Source organism: Ahaetulla prasina, chromosome 6 (assembly GCF_028640845.1).
Source record: "Ahaetulla prasina isolate Xishuangbanna chromosome 6, ASM2864084v1, whole genome shotgun sequence".
Taxonomy (NCBI): domain Eukaryota; kingdom Metazoa; phylum Chordata; class Lepidosauria; order Squamata; family Colubridae; genus Ahaetulla; species Ahaetulla prasina.
In genome coordinates, this window is record NC_080544.1 from 93,488,549 (window position 1) to 93,516,117 (window position 27,569).

The following is a 27,569-nucleotide window of genomic DNA, read 5'->3' on the forward strand; positions in this document are numbered from 1 at the left end:
ATGACCAGTGCTTCAGAGGGAAGTATCAAACTCACTACAAATAGATCTTCAGAAGTGACTCAGTCTAAAATAGCAGCCTACAGGAAAGCCCGATCAACAGAGTAAGATCTCTGGATTTCAGTAGCTGTTAATACTTTCCAACCATTCCTTACCTAACTGTAATTTTGTTGGCTCTCCATACAGATGCAAGTCCAAATTTAACTCTTGCTTTATGCTGTCAGTTTATTGAAAAGAGAAAACTTTTTTAAAAAAAAAAAAACTTATTAATGCACGGATAGAAGGTAATAGGTTACCCAATCTGGTAATATGCACCAAATGTATAATTCTGTCCTGTGTCTCTGTGAGAATGTCCTATCTCAGTATTGAACTGTCAGATCTGCTAGGGACCTTTCATATAATTAAAGGAAATAATTGCCCTCCTGAAATTTGATGAATCCTTTCCTGGCCTCGTACCGGAAAAGACACTGATTCTTGAATTGCCGATGGTTTGGCCACGTATGGTTCAGACCAGGGGTGAAATGTAAAATTTGTTACTACTGGTTCTTGGGGGGGGGGTGTAATGTGACTGGGTGGGTGTGGCCAACTTTTTTTTTCTTTTAAAAGCATTTTTTCTACAAACTCTTTGGCCGAAGAGGTTGTAGAAAAAAATGCTTTTAAAGGGTTCTGTCAATCCCAGCTGAGTTGCCTGATTGCCAGAACCCTTTAAAAGCATTTTTTACAGCCTCTTCGACCAAAGAGGTTGTAGAAAAAATGCTTTGAAAAGGTTCTGATGATTCTAGCTGAGAAGTGTGATCATCAGAGGCTTTTTTATTTTTTTATTTTTAAAAGCATTTTTTCGGTTGAAGAAAAAATGCTTTTAAAAATAAAAAAAAACCTCTGATGATCGCATGGCTCAGCTGGGCATGCGGGAGGGGGGGGGGAGAGGGGAGCAGGGATTTTTGCTACCAGTTCTCTGAACCACCCGCTGCCATTGCTACCGGATCAGGCGATCCAGTCTGAACCAGGAGCATTTCACCCCTGGTTCCGACCACGTTTCCCCTTTGAATCAGGGCCATCATCCAGCACTGACATAAAGCCTGTCCATCCATCTAATTCTAAACCACTGGTGCAAATCCTATTTTTGAATTGCAATCACAGTGCACCTCAACGTCACATGGTTGTAAAAATCTAAGGTGAACCGGAGTAAAATTAAATGAAATCAGTTTTTTTTCTCCTGTGGAAACTGAATTCCTAACAGTTTTCCAATGCTACCTGTCAAATGTCTATGTCTAAACTGTCTATGTCTAAAATGTCTAAAGATTCTCAGTCATCCAGGTCATGGTTGTCCCAAAGGTGCTTTTTTCAAGAGGCAACTGGATTTTCTGTTTTTTGTTTGAAGACGTTTCACTTCTCATCCAAGAAGCTTCTTCAGCTCTGACTGGATGGTGAGGAATGGAAAGATTTATACTCCTTGCAGACAGCTGGATATAGCTGTATATACAAGGAGTATAAACACAAGAAGTATAAATCCTAGCATTCCCCACCATCCAGTCAGAGCCGAAGAAGCTTCTTGGATGAGAAGTGAAACACTTTCAAAGAAAAACCAGAAACTCAAGTTGCCTCTTGAAAAAAAGCACCTTTGGGATGCTACCTGTCAGTTTCTCAGGACAATTGTACTGTTATACGCTACCTTAGGAATGGTTTAGCTCTTAAGTTTGGGTGCTGTATATCAGCTCAAGAAAACCAACATTTAAATAATTGAGTATATGCAAAGCTTCTATTGATCTACTGGCTTTATTTCCAGAGTTTTTCTATAACGATACCTTGGAAGCTGAGGTTGACTCTGAGATGGAACTGTCCATGGGGGAACTTAGTTGGGCCGAGGTCGAGGAGATCATTTTTTTTCTTTTTTCTACCTCCTTAATATCGGTTTCTGCCTAGCCTTAGTCTTTAGTATGAATGTTGACCGTTAACGGCTTAGTTTATGACATCAGAGGTACATCAGCGAATCAGATTCGACCTTTATTTGAAAAAGGCAAACGTCCTAGAATCCGGCAGTTATGTCAGGAAGCAAGTGGAAACTTGCAGGGATTAAAAATAATTACTGTTCCTATTTCCAGAAAAGAAGAAGAGTTTTCCTCTTTTAATGTCATTTCATCACACTGTTGTCTCAATTGAGCCCAGTTATGTATGGTCTCACATCAAATAAAAATCTGGGGTATTGTTTCCTAATTATTTTGTTTATAAAAATTGTGAAACAATATTTTACAACAGTGTTTCTCAACCTGGGCGGCTTTTAAGATCTGTGGGCTTCAATTCCCCAAATTCTGTGAATAGGCCAAAGCATGCCTTTATTGTCAAACCACCTCTTTAGGAGAATCTTGCAAGATTGACAGATTGACCCCTGGAAAATGGCAGAAATAGATTTAATAGTTCGCTCTCAGATGTATCCTCCCTCATATCAACTCCATGCTGGAATGTTCTTTTCCTCCCCTTAGAGCCCCCCCCTCCTTCAATCAGTGGTTCTACCACACTGGCTGAGGAATTCTGGGAATTGAAGTCCACAGATCTTAAAGTTGTCAAGGTTGTGAAACACTGCTGTACAGTATTAGCACTAGGAAGATTGGTCATTAACTCTCTTAGAGTCGTTGAGGCCACTTGGGCGTTTTATCTACACCCTCAGGATCACCTGAATGACACTGCAGAGCTAAGAGTGCTAACAACCGGATGACTGCTAAGAATATAAACCCATACAGTCCCCACCATTCAGCCAGAACTGAAGAAGCTTCTTGGATAAGAAGTGAAACATTTTTAAGCAAAACAACAAGAAAGTCCAGTTGCCTTTGAACAACACCTTTGGGAGTATACTATATACTTCCCTCCATAGAAAACCCAGAAACCATTAAAATTTTAACTTTATTCTGTCCAGAGGAGTAGAAGTATATATAGTAACATAATAATCAATATTCTTTGTTTTGGTATCAAACTACAATTGAAAGTAAAGTAGACACCCATTGCAGAAGGTTTTAAGCATAACCTGCTCCAAATATCTGAAATAAGTTACTTTTCTTTTTACATAGGAGGCAGTAGTTTTTTCTATTGTTGAGTAGCTGAACCTAAATTTGTGGTTGTCTAGAAAGGGAAAAAATGTCTTCCTCATTAGGCAAAATATGTCAAAAATTGTTGCACTTCTCAGTTTTTATATGATACACAGAATATTTTTAAAATTGGTTGAAATCTCTTTTTATAAAATCTCTTTCGTTGGTTACTGGGTTCATTAATTTTAGAGTACTCCTTTCCTGTGTAGAATGGAGTAATGCAATATTTTAGGTACAGATAATATGTTAATTACGACAACCATTGGAAAGCATTTCCATTGCTAAGGCAAGGCAGTTTAGTGAGTCGTGACCAATTTTACGATCTTTTCTGCCATGGCTTTAAGCAAAACATTGCCATTGTTCACTAAATCACATGGTCATTAAATGACTTCATTTTCCCCCTGTTGACTTTGCTTGTTGAAAATCACTTGGGAAAAGTCGCCTAGAAGGAGAGTGTGTGACCCTGGGACACTGTAACAACCATAATAAATTCATGCTGGTTGCTAAGTGCCGGAATTTGTATCATGTGATGCTGCGACCATTGTAAATGTGAGAATTGGTCATAACTCATTTTTTTTCAATGCTGATGTGACGTTGAATATCTGCTAAACAAATAGTTGTAAGTTGAGGACCCCCTGTATTTTAAGACATGGCTGAAAACCTATTTCTCTTTCTCCTTCTGGGAAAACAGTTACATTCCGATTGGTGCCTGCAAGAGCTCTTACATTGCAAAAGTATCTGCTCTCCGGTCTGAAATTTTCCCTACCATTGTAGAATGTGAGAACCTGGCAACAGCAGAGGAAGGGGATTTGAATGAAGTTGAAAGGATAATATACGAAGTTTTGGGAAACAAAGAATCGAAAGAGGAAATTCTGGTTCCAGTGCAGATCACAGACCGAATTTTTTTCGTTGATTTAGCCAACAGGAAATTGAAAACCATCCCATGGCAAGTGTTTGAGCTGGAAGACCTAGAGGAACTGCATCTGGAAAGAAATGAAATTTGTAGCATCTCAGGAGCAATAAGTAAACTTAAGAATATACGGGTTCTTTATTTGAATAAGAACAGGATATCAGAGCTATGTGATGAACTGGGAGAACTGAAATTTCTCCGAAGTCTGGATCTGAGCGGTAATCTACTTCCTTTCGATTCGCTTACAGTCATCAGTAAAATACAGTCCCTTTCTCATCTCAGACTCTATGATTTAAATCTGGATGAATTTCCCCTGGAAATCTGCAGACGTCTTCATCACTTGAAGCTGCTGGGGCTCTCTAACAACAATCTAAAATGTCTTCCCAAGGAAATAGTGAATTTTACCAAACTTCAAGAGCTCTATCTAAAAGAAAATGGATTTGAACATTTCCCCTTGGAAATTTGTCGACTGCATAATCTAGAAATTATAGACCTTGAGAAAAATAATCTGAGTGTCATTCCAGATGAAATTTCATTGCTGCAGAATTTATCTCAGCTTTATCTCGCCTGTAACAAGCTGACAATGGTGCCTGATTCACTGAGCAAGTGCTGCAAACTGTCTCTCCTTGATTTGTCAACAAATCAATTGCACAAACTCCCTCGAAGCTTAAAGCAATTGACAGAAATGAAGGAATTTAGCATATCGGGGAACACCCTGGCTGGTTTTCCACGTCCATTACGGCACTGGAAATCCCTTACTGTAATTTATCTGAAGAACTGTGGCCTGAAAGCGTTACACCCTTCTTTTGGAAAACTAACCAATACAATAATTTTAGATCTAAGTCAAAATCTTCTGGAAGAATTTCCAGCACAGATTTGTACAATGGAAAATCTGGAGATATTGTCCCTGGATGACAATCAGATAAGCAAGGTATTTATCCTATCCTACTTCTCCCAGTCAGATCACCTCCCATAGTAAATTGAAATTCCTTTTAAAATATCCTTAAATACTTTTAAAAGGATCAATAATTGTAGATTGTTACCAGATTTATATAGAATAGAATAGAATAGAATAGAATTGAATTTTTTATTGCCCAACTGTGATTGGACACACAAGGAATTTGTCTTGGTGCATATACTTTCAGTGTACATAAAAGAAAAGTTACCTTCATCAAGGTACAACACTTACAACACTTAATGATAGTCATAAGCAATCAGGAAACAATATCAATATAAATCATAAGGATACAAGCAACAAAATTACAGTCATACAGTCATAAGTGGAAAGAGATGGATGATGGGAACGATGAGAAGATTAATAGTAGTCCAGATTTAGTAAATATTTTGACAGGGTTGAGGGAATTATTTGTTTAGCAGAGTGATGGCATTCGGGAAAAATCGTTCTTGTGTCTAGTTATTCTATCATTAAAAACCACTGATATGTTTTGTGGGGTGTGCCTAAAAGTATACAAGATGTATAGAGGTAAAAGTGCAGAACCTTACTTGCTAGGGGCACTTCGCAAAGTTTAAATTGTCAAATACATAATAAACATTTAGAAAATATAAGGCCACTCAGTTAAATCAACCATTCTACACACATAAACATATACAGATAGATTATATATGTTTTTTGGGAAGTAAAATAATGATAATAATAGTTGCAATTTGTGTGCTTTTCTATCCCCATAATTTTAAAAGACCTTTTATAACCAAATATTGTATTTAAAAGTGCAGTCAGAAATTAATGTTTTTTATTTACTACTTGAGCTCAGGTGGCCAAGATCTGCTTGTTAGCTCAGCTTTCTCTCCCCACATAGGGCTGAGGAAATATGCAGACTTGGGTCAATAAGTGTGGGGAGCCTGTGCGGAAGTGTCCACAGGAGCCTGTGCAGGAGTGTCAAGATTGCTCCAGCTGTTGGTTACATGTGTTTCATGTGGAACACACAAAATTGGTGGAGCTTTCACTGTGCCATTATGGCTGCAAACCCTTTGGATCGGGGTCTCCAACCTTGGTCCCTTTAAGACTTGTGGACTTCAACTCCCAGAGTCCCTCAGCCAGCAGAGCTGGCTGAGGAACTCTGGGAGCTGAAGTCCACAAGTCTTAAAGGGACCAAGGTTGGAGACCCCTGCTTTGGATCATACCTTGCAGATTCCTTCAGCCTGTGGTACACTGTTGGAAGGAAAATCCATCTGCAGGGATACAAAAGGTATAAAACCAACCCACTCTCAACTCCATTTTGGTCAGCTGCCCCAGTACCACAACCCTGGTGGTTCTGTTCATCAATAAATGAACCTTCTTTCCAATCAACTTACGGCTTCCATTTTATTTCCAGCGCCTTTCTCCCAGCTTGGAACTGAACCAGATGGATTTTCCTTCCAACACCACCTTGGTGGACCTCCATGAAATGTGTTTTTAGAAACCTGTCCCAAGAGCATTTGCATCTCTTCCAGATGTAGCGGTCCCCAATCTTTGTGGCTTGGTGGTCCAGCTAGGGAGTGAGAGGGGGACTAGCCCACGTGAGTGGCAGGCCGGTGCGCATGCATACAGCTCAGTTTGCACAAGCAGCGGGCTGGCCTGCTGTGAGTGCCTGTTGGCTTGTTGCTTACGTCCTCCAGCCAGCCACTCACACGGCCCAAATCCAAATAGGTCACGACCCAGTGATGGGCCACAGCCCAGAGGTTGGGCAGCCCTGTATTAAGGCAACAAATCTTGTGACTGCGAGTCAGTTGAAAATTGTGGTTGACTTGAGATCTCAACATATTCTATAAGTATTGCATATAAAATTGTACATAATATCGTTTTACCTGTAAATGACTTCTTTGGTTTTAATCGTAATGTAATGTGTGTGAACAATTGCTTTAAAATTAATGTACAGTAAACCATCTTAAGCTCAATTGTAAAAAATTCAACAGTTGTCAAAGTCTGGAATATCTTATCCAATGTAGTTGTCTCAACTACTTTTAGTTTTTAATTCTAATTTAATTTCTGTGGACTTCACCCCATATTTAAGAACTTCCTAAGGGAGCCTGTAGAGATTCTCAGTCATCCAGGTCATGGTTGTTCCCAAAGAAGTTTCTTCCGCTCAGAGCTTTTTTTTTTTCAAAAGAGAAAAAACAAGAAAGTCCAGTTGCCTCCTGAAAAAGCACCTTTGGGACTTCCTAAGGAAGCGTGCATAAGTGCACTAACATACCTATTGTCACTATCACATTTTAATTTATTTTCATTTTGCTTGTTCACATTTGTAATTTTCACTTGAATGAATGATAGCACTTCTGGTGGTTAGTGACTTGATTCACATTTCCAGGCAGAATAAAATATCCTGGGGTCTTCTAAAAGGACATCATTTTTTATTATTATATTTCAGGTGGAGTTATTATCTTTTTTCTTAAGGTGCTAGAAGACTCAACAGGCATTACATACTGAGGGTGATGAGGGAAAGAGAAGTTGAAAAAAGGAGAAAGAGAATAACTTTTAGAATCTTGAAGAATTCAACTTTGTTTGTAGTCTCCAGGGATGTCTGCCAGAAGAAAGTTAAGAGGGGGACCATAATCAGGTGGTCACAGCTGTCACATTGATGTTTGTGAATCACCTGTAGATACCTCGGTGGTTTCCTTGGTTTAGAAGATACAGGCATATAAAAGGGTACTTGGTAATCAATTAGCAATTCATTCAACTTTTAGAACCCATTTAAAATGTACAAACTGAATAATATATATTTTCCCAAATCTGTATTTTGAAAACATCAAGATACCTCCAGCCGTAAATAAGCTTTATCAGCTAAAAAGCCTTGGTCTAACCGGCAACAGGTTCATCTCATTCCCTGAGGAAATATTCCACATTGCATCACTAGAGACACTCTACCTGGGACAAGATAGAGGGACCAAATTAACAGTGTTGCCAGAGAATATTAGCCAATTGCAGGTAAGAAAAAGTACTAACATACAAACTGAAGTAAAGACATTTGCAATGTAAACAGCAGGCCTAGAAAACTGTTCACTGAGACAGTGTTTATCTGTATCAGTAACTTTAAGATATGTGGACCTCAACTCCCAGAATTCCCCAGCCATATTGGCTAGGGAATTCTGGGAATTTAAGTCCACATATTTTAAAGTTGGTGAGTTTGAGAAACACCAATTCATTGCCTCTTTTGGCTAAGATCAAGACAGAGGTGGGTGTCACGTATTGTAACAACCAGTTCACCTAGAACCGAAAATGTGAGCGTGCATGTGCAGCATCGAAAAAATGGTGATTATATAGGACGGGATAGCGCCAGGGCGGGTGGGTGGCCCAGCTACTGGTTGGAACCACCGGTTCTCCCGAACTGGTCTGAACCAGCAGCAGCCCACCTCTAGATCAAATTGTATAAAGTTTTCATCTGACTTGTTCTCCATTTTTCCCCAATTCTCAGGTTATTGTTCACTGCAGTAATTAGAAAAAAATAAAGGACACATATGCATACTTATTAGTCATTGTTTGCAGAAAGACAAAATTCTGATTATGCCACTGAAGCTAAGCAGTCAGCAGGTTTTCACTGTTCAAATGTGAGCTGCATGCTTCTTTTTTAAAAAAAACAAAGGCTACCCTGATGAAGTTATAGGATGCTTTGGCTGCAAATGCTGTGCAGAATGGAGATTGGTATCAGTCAGGGGATTCGGTACAGGTAGTCCTCCACTTATGGCCACAACTGAGCCCAACATTTCTGCTGCTAAGCAAGAGAGCCATTAAGTGAGGCTGTTAGTTTGAGCTCCAAGCTTGGAAATTGGGTTGCAAACATTTCATCACCATTCAAGGAGACATCATCAGTGGGTTTTGAATTGTGCTCGTCTGTCGGAAAAAACTATCAAATAAGCCACTTGTTTGATAGTTTATTCTAACAAACAGCAAGGCAGCCACCTGGCAGGCATCAGAATGCCAGCTGATGGTGCTACTTTTCAACTGGCTTTCTAGGGAGAAGGAAGGATTGCTGACTTACTTGAGTGGTTGCTTAGCAGGTAGACTCTAAGATTCATTGGAGCAAAGGAATGGAGATGGCAAGAATTCAGGAGCGAAACATCCTCAGTAGTCAGTTCTGCGGAAGGGCCTGCAGATTCAAGTTTGTCTTTTTTTCCATTTAAAATTATATGTGGCTTCACATTACATTGTTCTGAAGATTACTTGAGTTTCTGGACAAATCAGTAGCCACATTTGGCCAAATGGACATGTGCATTTCCCCCTTAGAATTTAAAAGAACTGTACATCGAAAACAACTTCTTGGAGTATCTTCCATCAAGCATAAGATTATTGAATAACCTGGAAATACTTGACGCTCATAACAACTTCCTTATAGAACTGCCTGACTCCATATGCCAACTACAAGGTAAAAAAGGAAAAGACAGACACAAAGAAAATTCTTGGCTTCTTTAGCCAACGTAGCTCATTATGCCATTTCATCTTTTTGTTTCTGATTTGTTTAGGTTTGCAGAAGCTATTACTCCATAACAACCAATTATTTCAAATCCCAGAGGACTTGGACAGCCTAGAAAAATTGCAAGTTCTATCGCTGGAAGGGAATCCTATGATGAATCCACCAGTGGAGGTGTTCAGTCAAGGGTTGCCAGCCGTATGGGAATATTTACGACAGGAGAGACAAACAAAAGAGACGGCTGTAAAGGTATGACGTTGGGAGAAGGAGGACAGTCAGAAAGCATACAGGAGAACAGGTTAAACATCTAATGAAACGTTGTTAATCCTTAATATCTTTTAAACAGTTGGAGCAATATGATTTGGATCAAGAATGTCTTTCCTGGAAAAATGCAACGATCCTTAATTCTGATGATCAAACTGGAACTGGATATGTCTAGTGCTATGAAAAGAAGGACTAGGGGAGACATGATAGCAGTGTTCTGATATCTCAGGGGCTGCCACAGAGAAGGGGGAATCAAGCTATTGTCCAAAGCACCTGAGGGTAGAACAAGAAGCAATGGGTGGAAACTGATCAAGGAGTGAAGTAACTTAGAACTAAGGAGAAATTTCCTAACAATTAATCCAGTGGAACAACTTGCCTTGAGAAGTTGTGAATGCTCCAACACTGGAAGTTTTAAAGAAGAGATTAGATAACCATTTGTTTGAAGTGGTGTAGGGTTTCCTGCCTAAGCAGAGGGTTGGACTAGAAGACCACTAAGGTCCCTTCCAACTCTGTTATTCGATTCTGTTCTAACTACATATTACACTCATAAGAATGTAACAGCATGATCATGCATAAATAATTATATGCAATGGCATGTAGGAATGATTTGGAGAGATAGGAGGAAGAAATGCAGTTATTGGCATTGCAGGAAGTCCTCGGGTTACTACCCTAATGCGCATCACAATTGTCACACGTGACAGTCATAGAGTGGGTCGGTTACATGGCCCATCTGATTTTTACATCCTTTTTTGCATTGGACATTAAGTAAATCACTGTAGTTATTAAGTGAATCCATGGTCATTAAGCAAATCAGTGGTTCGCTATGAGTGTAATTTTATTGAAAACAGAAAAAACTTCCATAAAATGCAGTAATGTAACTGTGGGACACTGTAAACGGCTATAAATTCTGCCTGGTTGCCAAGCACATGTGGTCATGTGACCTGTGGGAGGAACGGGGGGCAACTGTTGGAACTTTGAATTCAGATCCTCTGGGTATGTCTGTCACACAGACTAAGCAACCAAGTTGTAAGTTGAGGACTACCTGCAAAAGACAGCTGAGTCCACAAAAGGAATGGGGGCGTAGCAAACCTCTCAGAAGGGACCTCTCAGCACTGAAGCTGATCTGACCTGACTGGAGCCATTTTGAGGCTTCAGTGTTGCCAGACTGGAGCTAAGGGATAGGGAGGGGGAATCGAGATAGATAGGGTTTTGTAGCCAAAACAAAATCCTTTCTCTTGGGAACCAAGGATATTCCCACAGGTGGTTGGAGAGAGGAGGAATGAAGTTACCAGGCGACCAGACGACAGCTTGATTGGACCATGTGACTGGTTGTTTAGGGAAGGGGAAAAACTTTTACTTTTAATTAGGTGAAAACCACGGGAACATTCAGAGTCAGTTTCCACCGGTTTGTGCCAATATGATATAGCCAATATCTGTTCTTTGAGGAATCTACCTGCCTCAGGGTTCTGTTTGCTATGGGTGTATTACTTGGAACCCTGACAGGACCGTCCCTAGTTTCTTGGACTGTGAAGGTGAGGGGGAGGAAAGATGTACTTTCAGACTTGCAAGATTCTGCTTAATGTAACCTTTCAGTAAAGACAGAGTTAACATTTCTGCATTCCTTCTCACAAGGCTGACTTCATGCTACTACAGGTTGTCCTCGGCTTACGACAACAATGGAACCCAATATTTCTGTTGCTAAGTGAGACATTTATTAAGTGAAGTTTGCCCCATTTTTTTAATGACTTTTCTTGCCACAGTTGTTAGGTGAATCACTGCAGGTATTAAATTAGTAACACAGTTGTTAAATGAATCTGGCTCCCCCATTTATTTTGCTCGTCAGAAAGTCACAAAAGGTGATCACATGACCCTGGGACATTGCAGTTGTCATAAAGCTGAATCAATTGCCAAGCACCTGAATTTAGATCATGTGGGGAAGCTGCAATCATCGTAAGTGTGAAAAATGGTCGTAAGTCACTTTTTCCAGTGCCGTTGTAACTTCGAACAGTCACAAAATGAACTGTTGTAAGTCAGGGTTATCTGTATCTTATTTGTATAAAAAGGCAACCATGAATATGCTCCAGCAACTTTCTACTGGAAAAACTGAATGGATGTAATTTCATTGGATGTAATGAATGGATTTGTAAGAAATTACACTTTAAAGATGTTTGGTAATTAGCTTCTTCTTCTTTTTCTGTAAAAGCAAGAATCCGAGGAATTCTTACTGAAAAGTACGATTAAATCATCACAACATCCTCAGAAATTATGATCAATATAAACAGTATAATTTTATTAGTGTGGAAATTAGGGCAATAATGCTGAAAGAAAGGCATAATGTTAGTTATCATAAAGGAAACATGGATTTAAATAAAGGGACAGGATATTGAGTGATTTGCGGAAAAAAATAGAAGAGTTGCATTCTCTGTAATATTTTATGTCTGAATCAATGAACAAACCCACTTTTAGTAAGGAGGACCTCAGTATAGATAAATAGATAGAATTTTTTATTGACCAAGTGTGATTGGACACATAAGTAATTTGTCTTGGCATGCATACGCTCTCAGTGTACGTAAAAGAAAATATACCTTCATCAAGGTACAACACTTACAACACTTAACGATAGTCATAGGGTACAAATTTAACACTTAGTGATAGTCATAGGCTACAAATAAGCAATCAGGAAACAATATCAATATAAATCATAAGTATACAAGCAACAAAGTTACAGTCATACAGTCATAAGTGGAAGAAGATGGGTGATGGGAATGATGAGAAGATTAATAGTAATGCAGCCTTAGTGAATAGTTTGACAGTGTTGAGGGAATTATTTGTTTAGCAGAGTGATGGTGTTCAGGGAAGAAACTGTCCTTGTGTCTCGTTGTTCTGGTGTGCAGTGTTCTATAGCATTGTTTGGAGGGTAGGAGTTGAAACAGTTTATGCCCAGGATGTGAGGAGTGTGTAAATATTTTCACAGCCCTCTTTTTGACTAGTGCAGTATACAGATATACCATGTCCAGCATCTGCAAAGGAACAAAACAACTGCTAACCACATTAGGGCATTAATTATTCCCTCTTTCCCACAGGTCCAGGCTTGGTGGCGTGGCCTAAGGGTGCGCAAAGGAGTTGGAGCCTATTCAGAGATCCTGAAAATGATGAAGAAGGTCAAGAAAGAGAAGAAAGAGAAGAAAGGCAAAGAGAAAGAAAAACCCAAAGACAAGAAGAAATAATTATTACTTGGGGCTGTACAGGGTCTTTGGAAAGCCTGCAAGAAAAAGAACAAGAGGAATAAACACAAACAAGTATTGTTTTTTTAAAAATCCCTGTTTATCTTTAGAGGTAAATAAATTCCTTTTTTTAAACTGGTCAAAGTACATTGCATGTGGTTGGGATGGGAAGCTTGAAGAGAGGTTGAATTGACTCTCCAACCCATCAATAGGTGAGGACTAAATATTAGATGTCTAATACCTAATCTGAAATCCTCAAGTAAATGTATAATAATGCTGGCCACATGACCATGGAAATTGTCTTCAGACAATGCTGGCTTCCTTGGTCAAGAAATGGACAGTCACCATCCTCTAGAGCAGGGGTTTCCAATCCTGGCAACTTTAAGACTTGTGGGCTTCAACTCTCAGAGTTCAAGTGTTCAAGTTCAGAGTGCAAAGCTGGCTGAGGAACTCTGGGAGTTGAAGTCCACAAGTCTTAAAGTTGCCAAGATTGTAGACCCCTGCTCTAGAGTCAGACACAACTGACTAGGAACCCTTATCTTAGATATTAGACGTAGTTCTCCACCTTTCCCATCTAACCTTTTGGCTGGCTAAGGAATTGTGGAAGTTGAAATCCACAAATCTTAGAGCTGCCAAGTCTGGAGACTCCCTGTTGTAGCATTGTAGGTAAATTTGGAGAAAACGGTATCAATCCACCAACTAACCATTTGTAGACTACTCCAAAATTTTAGGCTCCGTATCACAGGTTGCAATGGGCATTTCGTTTCTTATTCAACCTGGAATCTTCAAGTAGCTTTTGCTGAGCTGCAGAAAGAAGCCAACCATTTAGTTCTAGGTCTGTGAACAGAAGTATCTGAGATAGGGCATCCAACAGCTTCCCAAGCCATTCCCCACAGCCACGCCGGGATGAAGGACGACAGCTAATATCCAATTCAGAAAGTTGCCCGAGAGCAGATAGGCTTATGCAGAAGGTCTCCCATCCTTGGTCTGAAATACTGTTATTATAGCTGAGGTCCAGGTTCTTTAGCTGAGCCAGATGCCCATCAGGGATGATCAAAGCTGAAAGAAATAATCAAAGAAATCAGGGGCAACAAAGATGACCAGGGGACTGAAGACTAAAACATATAAAGAACGGTTGCTAGAACTGGGTATGTCTAACTGGGTAACATGATAGAAGTGTTCCAATATCTAAAGGGGTGCCACAACGAAGAGAGAGTCAAGCTATTCTCCAAAGCACCAGAGGGCAGGACAAGAAGCAATGGGTAGAAATTAATCAAGGAGAGAAGCAGCCTAGAACTAAGGAGAAATTTCCTGACAGAACAATTAATCAGTGGAACAACTTGCCTCCAGCAGTTGTAAAAGCTCCAACACTGGAAGTTTTTAAAAAGAGATTGGATAAGCATTTGTCTGAAACAATACAAGGTTTCCTGCCTAAGTAGGGGGTTGGACTAGAAGATCTCCAAATCCAAGGTCCCTTCCAACTCTCTTATTCCATTCTATTTTATTCTAAATAAAAGGTTTAAAAACATACAACGTGTACTCTCAGGTTGGATTTTGCACATGATTATTTATTAAGCTAATCTATTTCACAGCATTACGAGGATAAAATTGGGTGGGGAGACTCATGTGAGCTCCCAATTTATAAGAAATAAATGTCAATGTCTTGTAACTTGCTGTTGCTAGGGAACTTTTTCCCAATCATGGAGTTACCAGTGAAGAAGCCCTAACCATTTGTCATAGAATTCCTGTGTGCTTCACACACAAAAGCTAAACATAAAGAGTCTAGGTCTATTACATTTTCTTTCCTTCCAAGAATGCCAAGGTATCTTTTTCTAATTCTTTTTATTCTCTTCTTTTCTGCACGTTTGCTTCCCCACTCACTTCTTTCTTTATTCTGTATTAGCTTTATTGGCTTTTTATGTTGTTTTTAAAACTTTTAGTACAGTTTATAATAATTATGTGCTCTCTTGCTATTAGTGGCTGCCATTTTTAGTTAATATCAGGTCCCTTTCATGACTAAAGCGATTGATAGTTGCCTCCGAACATCAATCTTCTATAACAAACCTGTGCACTATAATGTCTCTTTTAACTGAAGACTTTTTGCTAGCTTTCTAAGTAATCCCCATCTTTCTAAACTAAATCTGGAAAACCGCAGAGTCATTTCTATGTTGCTTATTCTAATGTTAATCCTTTTATTTTGAGTCTTTATCTTTACTACTGGGAGTTCTGGGAACCAGTTTAGAAGACACTAGATTGGGAAAGATTGTTGCTAAGGATTAGTTCACAATAAAAAGGGAGCTGTTTGACACTATCCACCTGACCAAACTTCCTGTGATATTTAGGAGATATGTTATACCCAATGAACAAACCAAAAGTGAAATGTAGTTTTTACAGAACAGGTGTGAAGGAATGGAAGGGGATGGATACAATTCTGTACCTACCCAAATCAATCATATCTTTATCCACCAAACTGCAGCTGCTCACCCTTAACATTTGGATCTTGGAATCAGGGTTTAAAGCTTTCAGAATCAGCTTCAAGTTCCCACCAACACATTTATTCCAAGAAAGGTCTAGTAACTTCAGTTCAGGAAGATGAGAGACAGCATCAGCTGAAAAGATTAACAACAATCCTTTGTATATTCTCAAAGAAAAGCAGCCCTATGCATCCAAATTAGATTTCATCTAAATATTTTCCAACATTTTATTCCTCTGGAACCTTATTTTATTACTACTAAGGAACAAAACCCTTTTCAGGTAGTCCAGGGGTGTCAAACTCGTGTTGTCACATTGTCATTACATGACATATCACGACTTTCCCCCCTTCGCTAAAATGGCCATGGTTGTGGCCAGCGCATGATGCATCTAGCCCGTGGGCCGCGAGTCTGACATCACTGAGGTAGTCCTTGACTTGCAACCAGTTGCTTAGCAACTGTTTAAAGTTATGTTGTATCTGGAACAAGGAAGTTATGACACAGTTCCAAAGTTCCAATGGTCACCCCGCCCCCATAGTCACATGATCACACTTTGGCATTCAGCAACACGGCTGCATTGATGTCCATTTGCATCATCCCACAGTCATCTGATCACATTTTATGACGGTTTTAGATTTGAGAAATGTACAAATGGACTAAGGGCCCAATAAAATTTAAATTTATTTAAAAGGCTTGGAAATTAATCATAAAGAATCCTTCCCAAAGGATTTTGTTTTGAAATTGGCCATTAGAAGGAACTAAAAGGAATGAAAGATTTTGATTAAAGAACACTCAAACTTGACTTCAATTTGCAGAACAAAGCAAAATATTTTAACACTGGATATACTGAAGAATATCTTTTAATAATGGACCCAGAAATTAATTTTAAGAGCATCTGCCTATATAGGCAGACTATATATGGAAGAGGAACAAATTCTACCAGAAAGAGGAGGAGGAGGACGCAAGGAGTCAAAGACAGAATTTTAATGTGTTCTTACCTAGAGACAGAAATGAATCATGTTGCAAGGCACAATTGCTGAGGAGCACAGATGTCAGTTTTGGTAAAAATCGGAGTCTGCTAAGAAGATGATAGGTGGATATCCCTACATTTGTATTTGAGGATAAATTCAGTTCCCGAAGATTTGACAAAAGAGGTATTATCTGGGCTGGGGGGGAAAAGGTAACAAATATTAAAATCAAAAAAATTTATTTTGAATCCATTAATAGAAAACCAGCTCCATGTATTGATTGACCTGTGAGTCTTTCTTTTACTCTTTGCTTCCCTTACTTGCTTGAACACAACGTTTATAAATTCTTTGAAAAATGGAATAATAGAAACAGCTTTAAAAGTGATAAGAAACGGAGCAATATCAATCTTAGTAGATAATGCAACTTGACCCATCATAACCAAAATTGAAGAAAGCACTCACTTGAAGAGTGTCTGTTGAAGTAATGATCTCATTGTGTTTGACAATACATTAAAGATGAATTAATTGACTAGACTGCGATATTTATCTCACTTAGCCAAACAGACAAATCTATTTCTCTGCTGTAATTTTCAATAATGGCCCTGCTCTCAGCTTACTGTTCTGAGATATAAATTGCTTGAATTGATTTGTTAAAAGCCTGGGAGAATTGATGATTCCATTTTTGCATAGGCTGATAAGCACTGCTTCTCCCAGCTAAACGATGTTACAATTCATTATAAGGCATTTCCACATATTTCTTACATAAAACCAACATGTCCTCTTCTGTAATACAACACTGGTGAAGATTCAGGATTTCAAGGTTACTTAAACTGGCCAAATGACCAGCCAAAGACTGGAAAACTCCTCCAATCAATTTATTGCATGATACATCTAATATTCTCAGTTCCGATAAATATTGGAAAGCAGCATCTGAAATAGGTAAGTTTTTACTAATTATATATTTTCTAACCATTACATGCACATAACATATTCATTTGTACAATAGATATATCATATTTCATCCAAAAAGATGTATACAATACAAAAAAAGATTAACCTAATACAACAATGCTGACTTTACACAGCCAAAATGATAAAAGCTGTTTAAATGATTGTTCATCATATTCACTAACTTATGTTATTTTTCCTTTGTCAGAAATGTGGCTGAAGCATAATCATAATTTTGATTAGCTCAGAATTAAGATTTGAATTGATGAATTCCTTAAGTTATGAGATTTTAGTTTCAATATTTTTCTATAAAACTTACTATACCAACTTACTACACTAAGAGGTTAAGCACATTTAAAATATTCTTAAGCAAAAACATATAACTTAATTTTCTGTTCATAACTTGCATTTATTTCAAGATTTTGTATTCTGAATGTTAACAAAGTTTACATTATTTCAGGCAATCAGATTTCAAATGCTGAATTAGGAAGATGATGCTTAAGATCAGTATCTTAACTAAACAATCATTTTTTAAAAAAACCAGAAATCTGAAAATGTCTAAAATGTAAAATTCAATTCAATTTATGAACAATTCAGCTTTAATTACACTAACGGAGCAACTCTGTATTCCAGCTTGATGGGCTAGATCCTAATTTTGTTGGTCTTCCTTCAAATGGAATGACTATATGTGGGCTTAAGTCAAAATGTTTTGACTTCAGGCTCCAACTTTTTGTGCTTTGACCATACTAATCTTCATCATCTCCCTCAACATGTAGTTTTCAATCTCACCCAAAAAAGATTGGATACAAATTTGAAAAAAAAAAAATCTCAGTTCCCAAACAACACCTGTATTTACCTAAGGAATGGAAGCCATCTTGTTCTAATCCACATGCATTCAGATTTAATACTTGCAACCTTGAGACAAACCGTAATTCCTGAGCAATATTTTTAAGGCTACATCCCAACTTTACGTTGATTGACAAGTCCAGAATTTTGAGGCTGGGGATCCTACTTAGAAGCTCAGCTGAAAATAAGACAGATGCAGAGTGGTTAAGAACACTGGAAGACAGGATAGCAGACAGTTGCAAAGAATTTTTAAAAAAAGTTTACTGCTTAGGAAATCACCCCAAACATTTTTGAACTACGGTCGCTAAAAAAATATCAGAGAGACATTTTAATAAAGTTTCTGAAAATTCTTGTAAGGGATTCCATGTATCTGAGAAACTATATCTACAATATTGGAACAAGAATGCTCTCTTGACCATTTGTGACTAACATCTGAGACAATTTTTAGGTTGTGCAATCCCCAACCTCCAATCCCCAGATCTGCCTAGCAGCAGATCCTCAGAATTCAGGAACAAATCACCAAATACCATTTATAACTATAAATGAAGGAAATAAAATGTGTTAAGTGTTTGACAGACTCAAATAGGTCATCTTAACAAAGAAACCCCATAGGAAAAGCATTAGAAACCATTTGCTCTGCTTGGCTTATATGCTGCTTCAATTCTAAAGATTCCGAGTCCTTGTAAATAACACAGATCAAATTTAAATATAAAAAGTTACATAACACAATAGTCATTAAGTCTTGAGATAACACCATTACAGCAGCTAGATCTTCAAGTGCTCCATTTGTAGGTACCCTAAAATCATTGATATGTATTCTATGACTATAACTTTGTTGCTTGTATCCTTACAATTTATATTGATATTGATTGTTTCCTGATTGCTTATTTGTACCCTATGACTATCATTAAGTGTTGTACCTTAGAATTCCTGATGAACATACACTTTTTATGTACACTGAGAGCATATGCACCAAGACAAATTCCTTGTGTATCCAGTCACACTTGGCCAATAAAAAATTCTATTCTATTCTATTCTATTCTATTCTATTCTATTCTATTCTATTCTATTCTATTCTATTCTATTCTACTGTTGCTATAACACTACAGCAAAGGCATTATTTAATCCTCAAGATTTTGGTTTCCTGTCTGGACCACTTAGAAGAGCTGGAAAAATCATGAGTTCATTCCATCAGACATTTAGTTTGAAGAATAAGCTGATACAGTGAACACTCCAAAGACATTAATCTCTCTCTGCCACAAAATCTTACCTAGTGATTTGCCATCTTGCTGAGTAAGACAGCAATCTGTTATTTTTAATGTATGGAGTTTAGAGCCTTTGAGGATTTTGGAGGTTAGAAGGGAAAGGCTTCCCCCAATGCCAGGATTCCATGATAAATCTAGTATTTCAAGGTGAGAAATTCCTTCTAGTGCTTCTCCTGTAATAATAATAATAATAATAATAATAATAATAATAATAATAATAACAACAACAACAACAACAACAACAACAACAACAACAACAACAACAACAACAACAACAATCAAAACTACACAGCTATGGATGAAACATGTAACAGTGATACCCATCAGGGCACTTGGTACTATGTCCAAGAATTTTATAAGATACATCAACAAATTGCAGCTTCCTGCAATAACACCAGCGGAACTGCAAAAAACTGTGCTACTTGGAACATCGTACATCTCAAGAAGGTACTTGATTGATACCTAGGATGCTGGCAGCAACCCATATCAACCATTAGCACCAGTCAATGCTATTTGTGATGTATTTTTGAATGTTCAGTTGACTGAGTTTCATTTTTAATGAATAAAGTAAATAATAATTTAAAAAACCATTTGGGTTTCCTTGTACTGTTTCAGATATTGAACTAAATATGTGGAAAATATCATATATATACACGAAACTATTGAAAAATGAAAAATAATTTCAGTCATTGATGGGGGTGTGTGTGAATGAATCTGTAAATTTCCCTCAATTGTTTTGCTGTTCTTTATTTCCATAGTAGCTGGAGAACTAATTTTTACTAATGTGTCTATTTTTGCATACTTCTTTATACCTTGCAAACTGTTTTGTCTAATCAAATGCCATTCAGAATCCAACTTTCCTGAATATATGCATCGTTGCGCCATTTTTTTAGACATAGGTTTCAATGTAAAGTGTAATATGCTATAGGGATATATTGGGGAAATGCATTTCAATATTGAGACAACAATCTTAATTTTGAAGAATAATTGAGTTTCTTTTGGAGGTATTGGCTCAAAAATGCAAAATTAGAGGATCAAATATGAACAGAGTAAATTTCTCTGCCATCAGTAATCACTGAGGCAGCTTTTAGTTGTTTTTTTCTACTATCATCCAGGAAACAAAAACCTTATCTGGAGAAAACAGAAGACACAAGTGGTAGAGCATCTGCCTTGAAGGCAAGCCTTTGATTCCCCTCAGGGCCTGACTGGTTCATGGAGATATGGAAGGAGTGGAATTTAGACTTCAGATCAAATCCAATATCTTCCCCTGCTTTAGCATCAGGAAGGTGCCAGGTAAATGCTAGAGACAATTCAAAGAATCAGCAGGTCTAGATTTTGCAATTTTACTGTAGTGATATGTCTTTAGTGTCATCCATCAATCTCTTTAATAACGCAGACAATTGGGATGACTTATTGGAATCTACTACTGCTAAACGGTACCTAAACACACCACGTCCTTGGTTGCGAGCCTGCAGCTGTTCAGCTGGAGGATTTTCAGCTCTTGCAGATGTTTGAACTGAAGGGCCAGAGGTTCTAGTGCTCCTCCTATGAAGTCATTCCAGGAAAGATCAATCTCTTCCAAATCCGGCAGCAATGATATTACAGTAGCTAAAAGGCAGCCAAGCAACAGAGAAAAATTGCTGACGAACAGCAAGGCTAGAACATGAATGAATGTTATTATTTCTCTTAAATCCAACTCCTGCATCAGAGTTTATTAGTTTATGGCTAATACTAAGCCACACCAATGCAATCTACATATCTTCTACTGTATATTCATGTAGCTAAATGTGCTCCTCTTTATTCCCTGTTTAGTTGAAACAGCAATGTCACAGCTAACCAGAGTGAAGTAGGTTGTGCGAACTGCCCTTGGCTATATTTTCACACAATGATTCTCACATAAGTGCTATGATGTAGCACTAAGAAAACAAGTCTGATGAAGCCTTGAGCATATATATTTTCCTGAGGTTTTTTTCCTCTCCAACCACAAGAAGATGGAAAGCTTTACAGTACATTTCTATTTAACGCTATTTAATGTTACAAACTGAAGATAGCTCTAACTATATCTTGCTCAAAGAAGCCTGCTTTGTAAATGGGAAGTTAAAGCTGACTTATTTTAATAAATTATTAAACAGTAAATCACAATGTCAAATTGCTTATTACACAGTAATAATAAAAATAATAATAAGTAGATCGTCTTTCTTTTGATTTACAGCTCTCAATAGCATTAATAGCAATAGCAATAACACTTAGACTTATATACCGCTAAGTGGTTTACAGAGTCAGTCTATGGCCCCCAGCAATCTGGGTCCCCATTAAAAAAGAAGCAGAGAGAGAAAAGTGTAAAAACCTAGCCTTACACCAATTCCCATTAATGTAAACTACCCATAATGTAAACTACTGCAGGAACTGGGTATGTCTAGTTTAATAAAAAGAAGGACTAGGGGAGACATGATAGCAGTGTTCCAATATCTCAGGGGTTGCCACAAAGAAGAGGGAGTCAAGCTGTTCTCCAAAGCACCTGAGGGTAGAACAAGAAGCAATGGGTGGAAACTGATCAAGGAAAGAAGCAACTTAAAACTAAGGAGAAATTTCCTGACAGTTAGAACAATTAATCCGTGGAACAACTTGCCTGTAGAAGTTGTGAATGCTCCAACACTGGAAATTTTTAAGAAAATGTTGGATAACCATCTGTCTGAGATGGTGTAGGGTTTCTTGCCTGGGCAAGGGGATGGACTAGAAGGCCTCCAAGGTCCCCCCAACTCTGTTGTTATTATTATTATTATCTATTGTTTTGTGGAAATGCATCAGTTGAATGTATGAATGGCAATTCCTCATAACAGGTCTATTGGAGCAAAATATAGTCTAAAGCAGGGGTGTCAAACTCAAGGCCAGGGGACTGGATCCTGCCTGCGGGGTGCTTAGATCTGGCCCATGGGCCCGCCCTGGAAGCAGCAAAGGACCAGCCCCTAGTGCCTCTACCAGTGACAACTGAGCTCAGGAGGGCCACGCGCAGTCCACCCAAGCTTTTCTTTTTGGCCGCGACTGCCTCCTGCAGCCCTCTGCCAGTGAAAATGGAGCCTGGGTGGGCCCATGCACAGCCTCTCTGGACTCCGTTTTCACTGGCAGGGGGCTTCAGGAGGCTGTCACGGCCAAAAATGGAGCCTTGATGAATGATGTTGAGCTGGCCATGCCCACCCCGGCCATGCCCCCTCCAGCCCCCTGAGGTCAAGTACAACCCTGATGCAGCCCTTAGTGAAATCGAGTTTGACACCCCTTGTCTAAAGGAACCTTAAAAATGAGCAGATATTATGTGGAATAAATTTCTGAGGATGGAATTCATTAAATGCATTGGCGTTTGGTGGAAAGGAGAAATTGAAAAATTGAAAACAAAAGTCCAATACAATGCAAGAAATACAGCCTGCTGGTGAGGGGAATTCTGGGAGTTGAAGTTGATCTTAAAGTCGCTGACCACTGTAAATTATTAAAAAACGGTTTTTAGGAAAGGGCTTGAAGTAAGAAAGGGGATTGGCTGAAAAGTTAAAGAGTTTCCACATAAGAAGAGCAGAATGAGATATTCCAAATTTTTACAAATGCAAATATTACTTACAGAGAGAAGATAGTTTATGTGTGTGTGTATGTGTGTGAAAAGAAGTATCATGGAAGTATACTCACTCAGCTCCATTATATCCACTGCATTCAACGTACAATTGTTTAAATCCAAATTCTTGTCAGAGGGCAATCTGCCAATTTTTTTCCAGAATTGCTGAACTCGCCAATGATACGACATTGTTTCTGCTGGAGAAGTAGAAGTTAGCAAGTTATCTGGAGAACAAACAAACTAGGAAGGTACCACTTCAGCATCTACCAATAAAGCCAAGCCAGGCAGCATGAACCGACTAACCCTCTTTGTGAGGCCCCTAATTGACCTAGTTTTGGAAATACAAAGATATCCTTGCCGAATGTAGTTGGTGAAAATGATCCAATTCTCCAACTATGAATATGAAAGACATCAGACTGGGAACTGGGAGGCTGTGAGTTCCAGTTCTGCCTTAGGCACAGGTGGGTGGTTCTAAGCCAAAGGTAAGCCTAGGTAGAAGAAAGACAGGGGAGATCACTTCCAAAAAAATTGCCAAGCAAACTGCAGAAAATTGTCCAGGAAGTCACCAGGAATCAAAACTGACGTAAAAGCATGCCATTGGTTACTTTAGTTAACACACTAACAGTCAGACAAGTTTGTTGAGTGTAAATGTTGACACAGTTTTGCTGACTCATTTTAGTGCGTTTGGAAAAATGTGTCTGCCAAATATGTTAAAGTATATTTGGTCAGATTACCCTGTTTCCCTGAAAATAAGACCTCCTCAGATAATAAGCCCAACTGGGGTTTTGGGCAAATGCGCTAAAATAAGCCCTCCCCAAAAATAAGCCCTCCCCAAAAATAAGCCCTCCCCAAAAATATTTAAGTGCATGTGCAGCCGGTCCCCACTATTCCCTCGGGTTAGGGTTAGGGAGACAGAGATGGAAATCAAGTAAGATGGCAAGAGGAGCCCCGTCTTGCTCTCCATGCGACCCAAAATAATAAGACCTCCCCGAAAATAAGACCAAGCACTTATTTCGGGGTTCAAAAAATATAAGACAGGGTCTTATTTTCGGGAAAACATGTACTTTTTCATGCAACGTATGAATTATTACAAAACCCGTATTTTTCTCTTTGGAGGAAAAAGCTTAAATGTTGGGTTGTGGGGGTTCACTGAGCTTTTTTTTTATATTTGCAAATGTTTCATTATACAGGAATCTTGGAATATTTGTTATTACCATGAAGTGAAATAAGTTATTGGGTGTTATTATCTGGTTCTTGTTTGCTCATCTGACGCCATCACTTGCTTATCTAGTTATTGGTTAACACTAACAGTTGTGTGATAAAGAGAGAATCTTTTGTGATCTACTTTGTTCTCATCTTTGTCTGACCTCATGCTGTTTCTTGTGAATGGTCCATAGCTTTCCCAGATAAGCAAGAGATGGCACCATACAAGCATAACCAGAACCAACGTCATTATTGGTTATTAGACTGACCCAGAGGTGAAATCTACTTACCTTTCTTACTGGTTCGGAAGTGCACATGCTGCCTGCCCGCACGTCATAGGCTCGCACAGACCTTCTGCACATGCGCAAAACCTTCTGCACATGCGCAAAACCTTCTGCACATGCGCAAAACCTTCTGCACATGCGCAGAAGGTAAAAAACACATTACTTCCTGGTTAAAACCAGGAAGTAATGACACCTGGACAGGTGGGTGGAGCTTTGCTCTGCCATCGCTACCAGATTGCTGAATCACCAGCCACAATCGCTACCAGATCGCCAGATCCATTCAGAACCGGGAGCATTTCACCCCTGGGCTGACTTCTTTGAAGATCAAGCTCTTTTCTAAACAGCAATTTGCACATGCAACATTTGAGATCTAAATGGCTTTGGCTAAGATTATCATCAGTTTTAAACTGTTCTTCTCAGTCTACTTAAATTGGACCCAATGTCCTTTTGATTCGCTGAGAGAATGTCTAATACATTTAGTGGGACTTCATTCAAGCTCTAAGGAATTGCACACTTCAGTTGAGTGATAGTATGTCTAAAAGCTATACGCGTGAACTTCACAGAAAGAAGGCAATTTGAATTTATAGTTTTTACATTCAGGCACAATAATATATGAGTTATGATTGAGTTTATTTGAAATGGAACAATTAGATATATTCATTCTTATTGGTGCAAATATTTTTGCTGGCAACTAACTTTCAAAGAAGACAAACCAAAATGTTTAGCCCAATAGTCCCAAAGGTGCTTTTCAAAAGGTAACTGGACTTCCTTTTTTTTTCCTTGAAGATATTTCGCTTCTCATCCAGGAAGCATCTTCAGTTCTGGCTGAATGGTGAGGAATGGAATGATTTATATTCCTCAGCAGTCGTCTGGTTTTTAGCTCACTGAGAGTCAGTCATTAGCTCTCTGAGAGTCATTGAGGCCATTTGGTTTCTCTGTACCCACAGAGTCACCTGAATTAGAGGGCAAATGGGTGTGCCACCTTCTTGGGACTGCTGAAAGAACTGTGTGGTAGACAGGGCATAGGTGGTGTCATATTCCTCCCCCTCTATTGAGAGAGGGCTGTTCAATTTTAATTTAGATGGCCTCTTTGACCTCTGGTCATTGGACCTATTGACTGTTGATTATTTTTGCAAGCTCTCTTGCCTAATCTTAAAACACACCTCTTAAGACATAGGAAGAAATACAGTTCCATGTTGCTCGCATACTGATAATGTCTTCAGTGGGAACTGGAATAAAGACCTAAGCGATAGGTCAAGATAGCTCATATCTTACTTGCTCTCATGCAGATACGGGTTCTCATGGGGCAGGGAAAGTATTCACATTCATGTCATTCATTGGTGGGTTTCAAGTGGTGTAACAACCGGTTCGCTTCGCGCATGCGCTTTGTGTGCGCTTCGCACCACTGATGTCATCTTGCAAATGCAGCATCTTATGGTAAAGTTTTATGATGATGTCATTGCACACATCACCATTGGGCATAATCACGGTTTGCTATGGATGCCCCTGAATGCAAATTACCTAGTGAGATCTACATATGTGAAACAATTAGTCTATGCTTGAACAGAATTTGAAAAGGCAGCAAATAAATTTTGTTCTGTGTATAAGCTGGATGGAAGAAAAAATTCCAGTAGAAATCTGAGCAAAATAGGAATTTGTTAAACATTAATGAAAGCATTTATGCTTAGCCTCTCTCTCTCCCTCTTTTTCCCTCTCTCTCTCTCTCTCCCTCCCTCCCTCTCTCTCTCTGTGATCTTTTTAGATCTTTTTAAACTCTAACTCTAGACATGATAACTTCAATCTAGAAATATTATCAGCTGTATGTGATCTCTTAGATAAACATTGTATGAACTTGTAATCTTTTCATCTCCCATCAGAACAGTGTTTATATGTACAAAAATACCCAAAAATAAGACATATTTTTAAAGGTTTTTTTCTTTCAAAGTTAAACAACTTCACATAACACATTTTAAATCAAGCAACTTACCTTTGTCATCCATTGTAAAATTGTTTTCTGACTTATGAATCAAATTAGCCTTGGCAATGGGTTCTTGATCATTTTAACTGCTTCACTTTGTTTAGTTCTTCTCCGACAGCTGTTAACATAACTTCCCTGAGAAAAATGGAAAATTTGGGAGAATGATGCCAAACTACTGCTATTCTAAAAATCTGTGGCAGACTTCAAAAACTTAGAGATGCTGCTCCAAGCAGATTTTTTCTCAATTGGTTTTGGTTGTCTTCTGTTCCTGCAAATTTTGCCAAAGGTTTAGTAAATATTTTTGCTTAGATATTTCATTAAATACTCCACTCTATCCAACCAACCAACCTTCCTTCCTTCCTTCCTTCCTTCCTTCCTTCCTTCCTTCCTTCCTTCCTTCCTTCCTTCTTTTCTGCAGTTCCAAAATTAAAAGGAGAATAATTTTGTAGACTTTGATACCACAGCTTTCTACATGTGACACTTGCCTGGTGCTGCGTTTTGTTTTCCAAAGGTTGAGTCAATTTATAGCTCAAATTACAATGCTTTAAGAATAAGTTCAGTGTGTTCTCTAACCTTCCGCTCCCTCTAATTTTAAGGATAAATTGATGCACTTTGAGGAAATTGTGGCACCAAATAGCTAAAAAAATTAATATAAGTAAAAGGAAGTGATCTCAGAAAAAAGTCTGCTATTTATTCAATGTGTTTAATTTAAAAAGATCTGTGTAGACTTCATTGTGCCTGCATTTACTATTTTACTGAGCAAATGATTATTTTCATTTTATAGATTTGAAATCAAACCTAAGAAATTAGGGCCTTGTTCAAAAGTAAAGATAACCCTGGCTAAATGAATTGATCAATTGATTCTTTTATTTATTTCTTTAATTCAATTTAATTCCTGACTCAGGCCAATTTATTGAACTACATTCAATTCCAAACTGCAACACATCAATGGGAAGAGGATAAATCTCAGAAGAATTATTTAGGTTCCACAGTATATTATTATACAGCCACAAGACAGAATAGGAACCAAAGAGCAACATATCAAATTACTGATGGGTTTAATTCCGGAAAAGGTAACCAGGTAAGATACTAAGGAAGAGTTTATGCTGCAAATCTTTGTGTTAATATTTT

General features: G+C 38.4%; 2 protein-coding genes across 3 annotated transcripts; one reads left to right on the plus strand and one right to left on the minus strand.

Annotated features, from left to right (window-relative positions):
* LRRIQ4 (leucine rich repeats and IQ motif containing 4) lies at positions 1-12,880 on the plus strand. Its single transcript, XM_058189145.1, has 6 exons — positions 1-101; positions 3,769-4,918; positions 7,736-7,909; positions 9,206-9,344; positions 9,442-9,638; positions 12,737-12,880. The coding sequence occupies exons 1-6, from the start codon at positions 1-3 to the stop codon at positions 12,878-12,880; spliced, it is 1,905 nt and encodes a 634-aa protein (XP_058045128.1).
* Positions 12,000-26,793, minus strand: LRRC31 (leucine rich repeat containing 31). 2 transcript variants are annotated; one of them, XM_058187306.1, is made up of 10 exons: positions 26,448-26,793; positions 23,048-23,170; positions 20,816-20,983; positions 19,381-19,548; positions 18,121-18,288; positions 17,079-17,246; positions 16,347-16,514; positions 15,319-15,486; positions 13,582-13,936; positions 12,000-12,673 (listed from the first exon to the last, which is right to left on the minus strand). In XM_058187306.1, exons 1-9 carry the CDS (start codon positions 26,458-26,460, stop codon positions 13,617-13,619), a joined length of 1,464 nt encoding a protein of 487 aa, XP_058043289.1. In that variant the 5' UTR covers positions 26,461-26,793; the 3' UTR covers positions 12,000-12,673; positions 13,582-13,616. The 2 variants fall into 2 exon arrangements, with proteins under 2 accessions (XP_058043289.1, XP_058043290.1); XM_058187307.1 differs by lacking the exon at positions 20,816-20,983.
* Between the last annotated feature and the right edge of the window lie 776 nt (positions 26,794-27,569).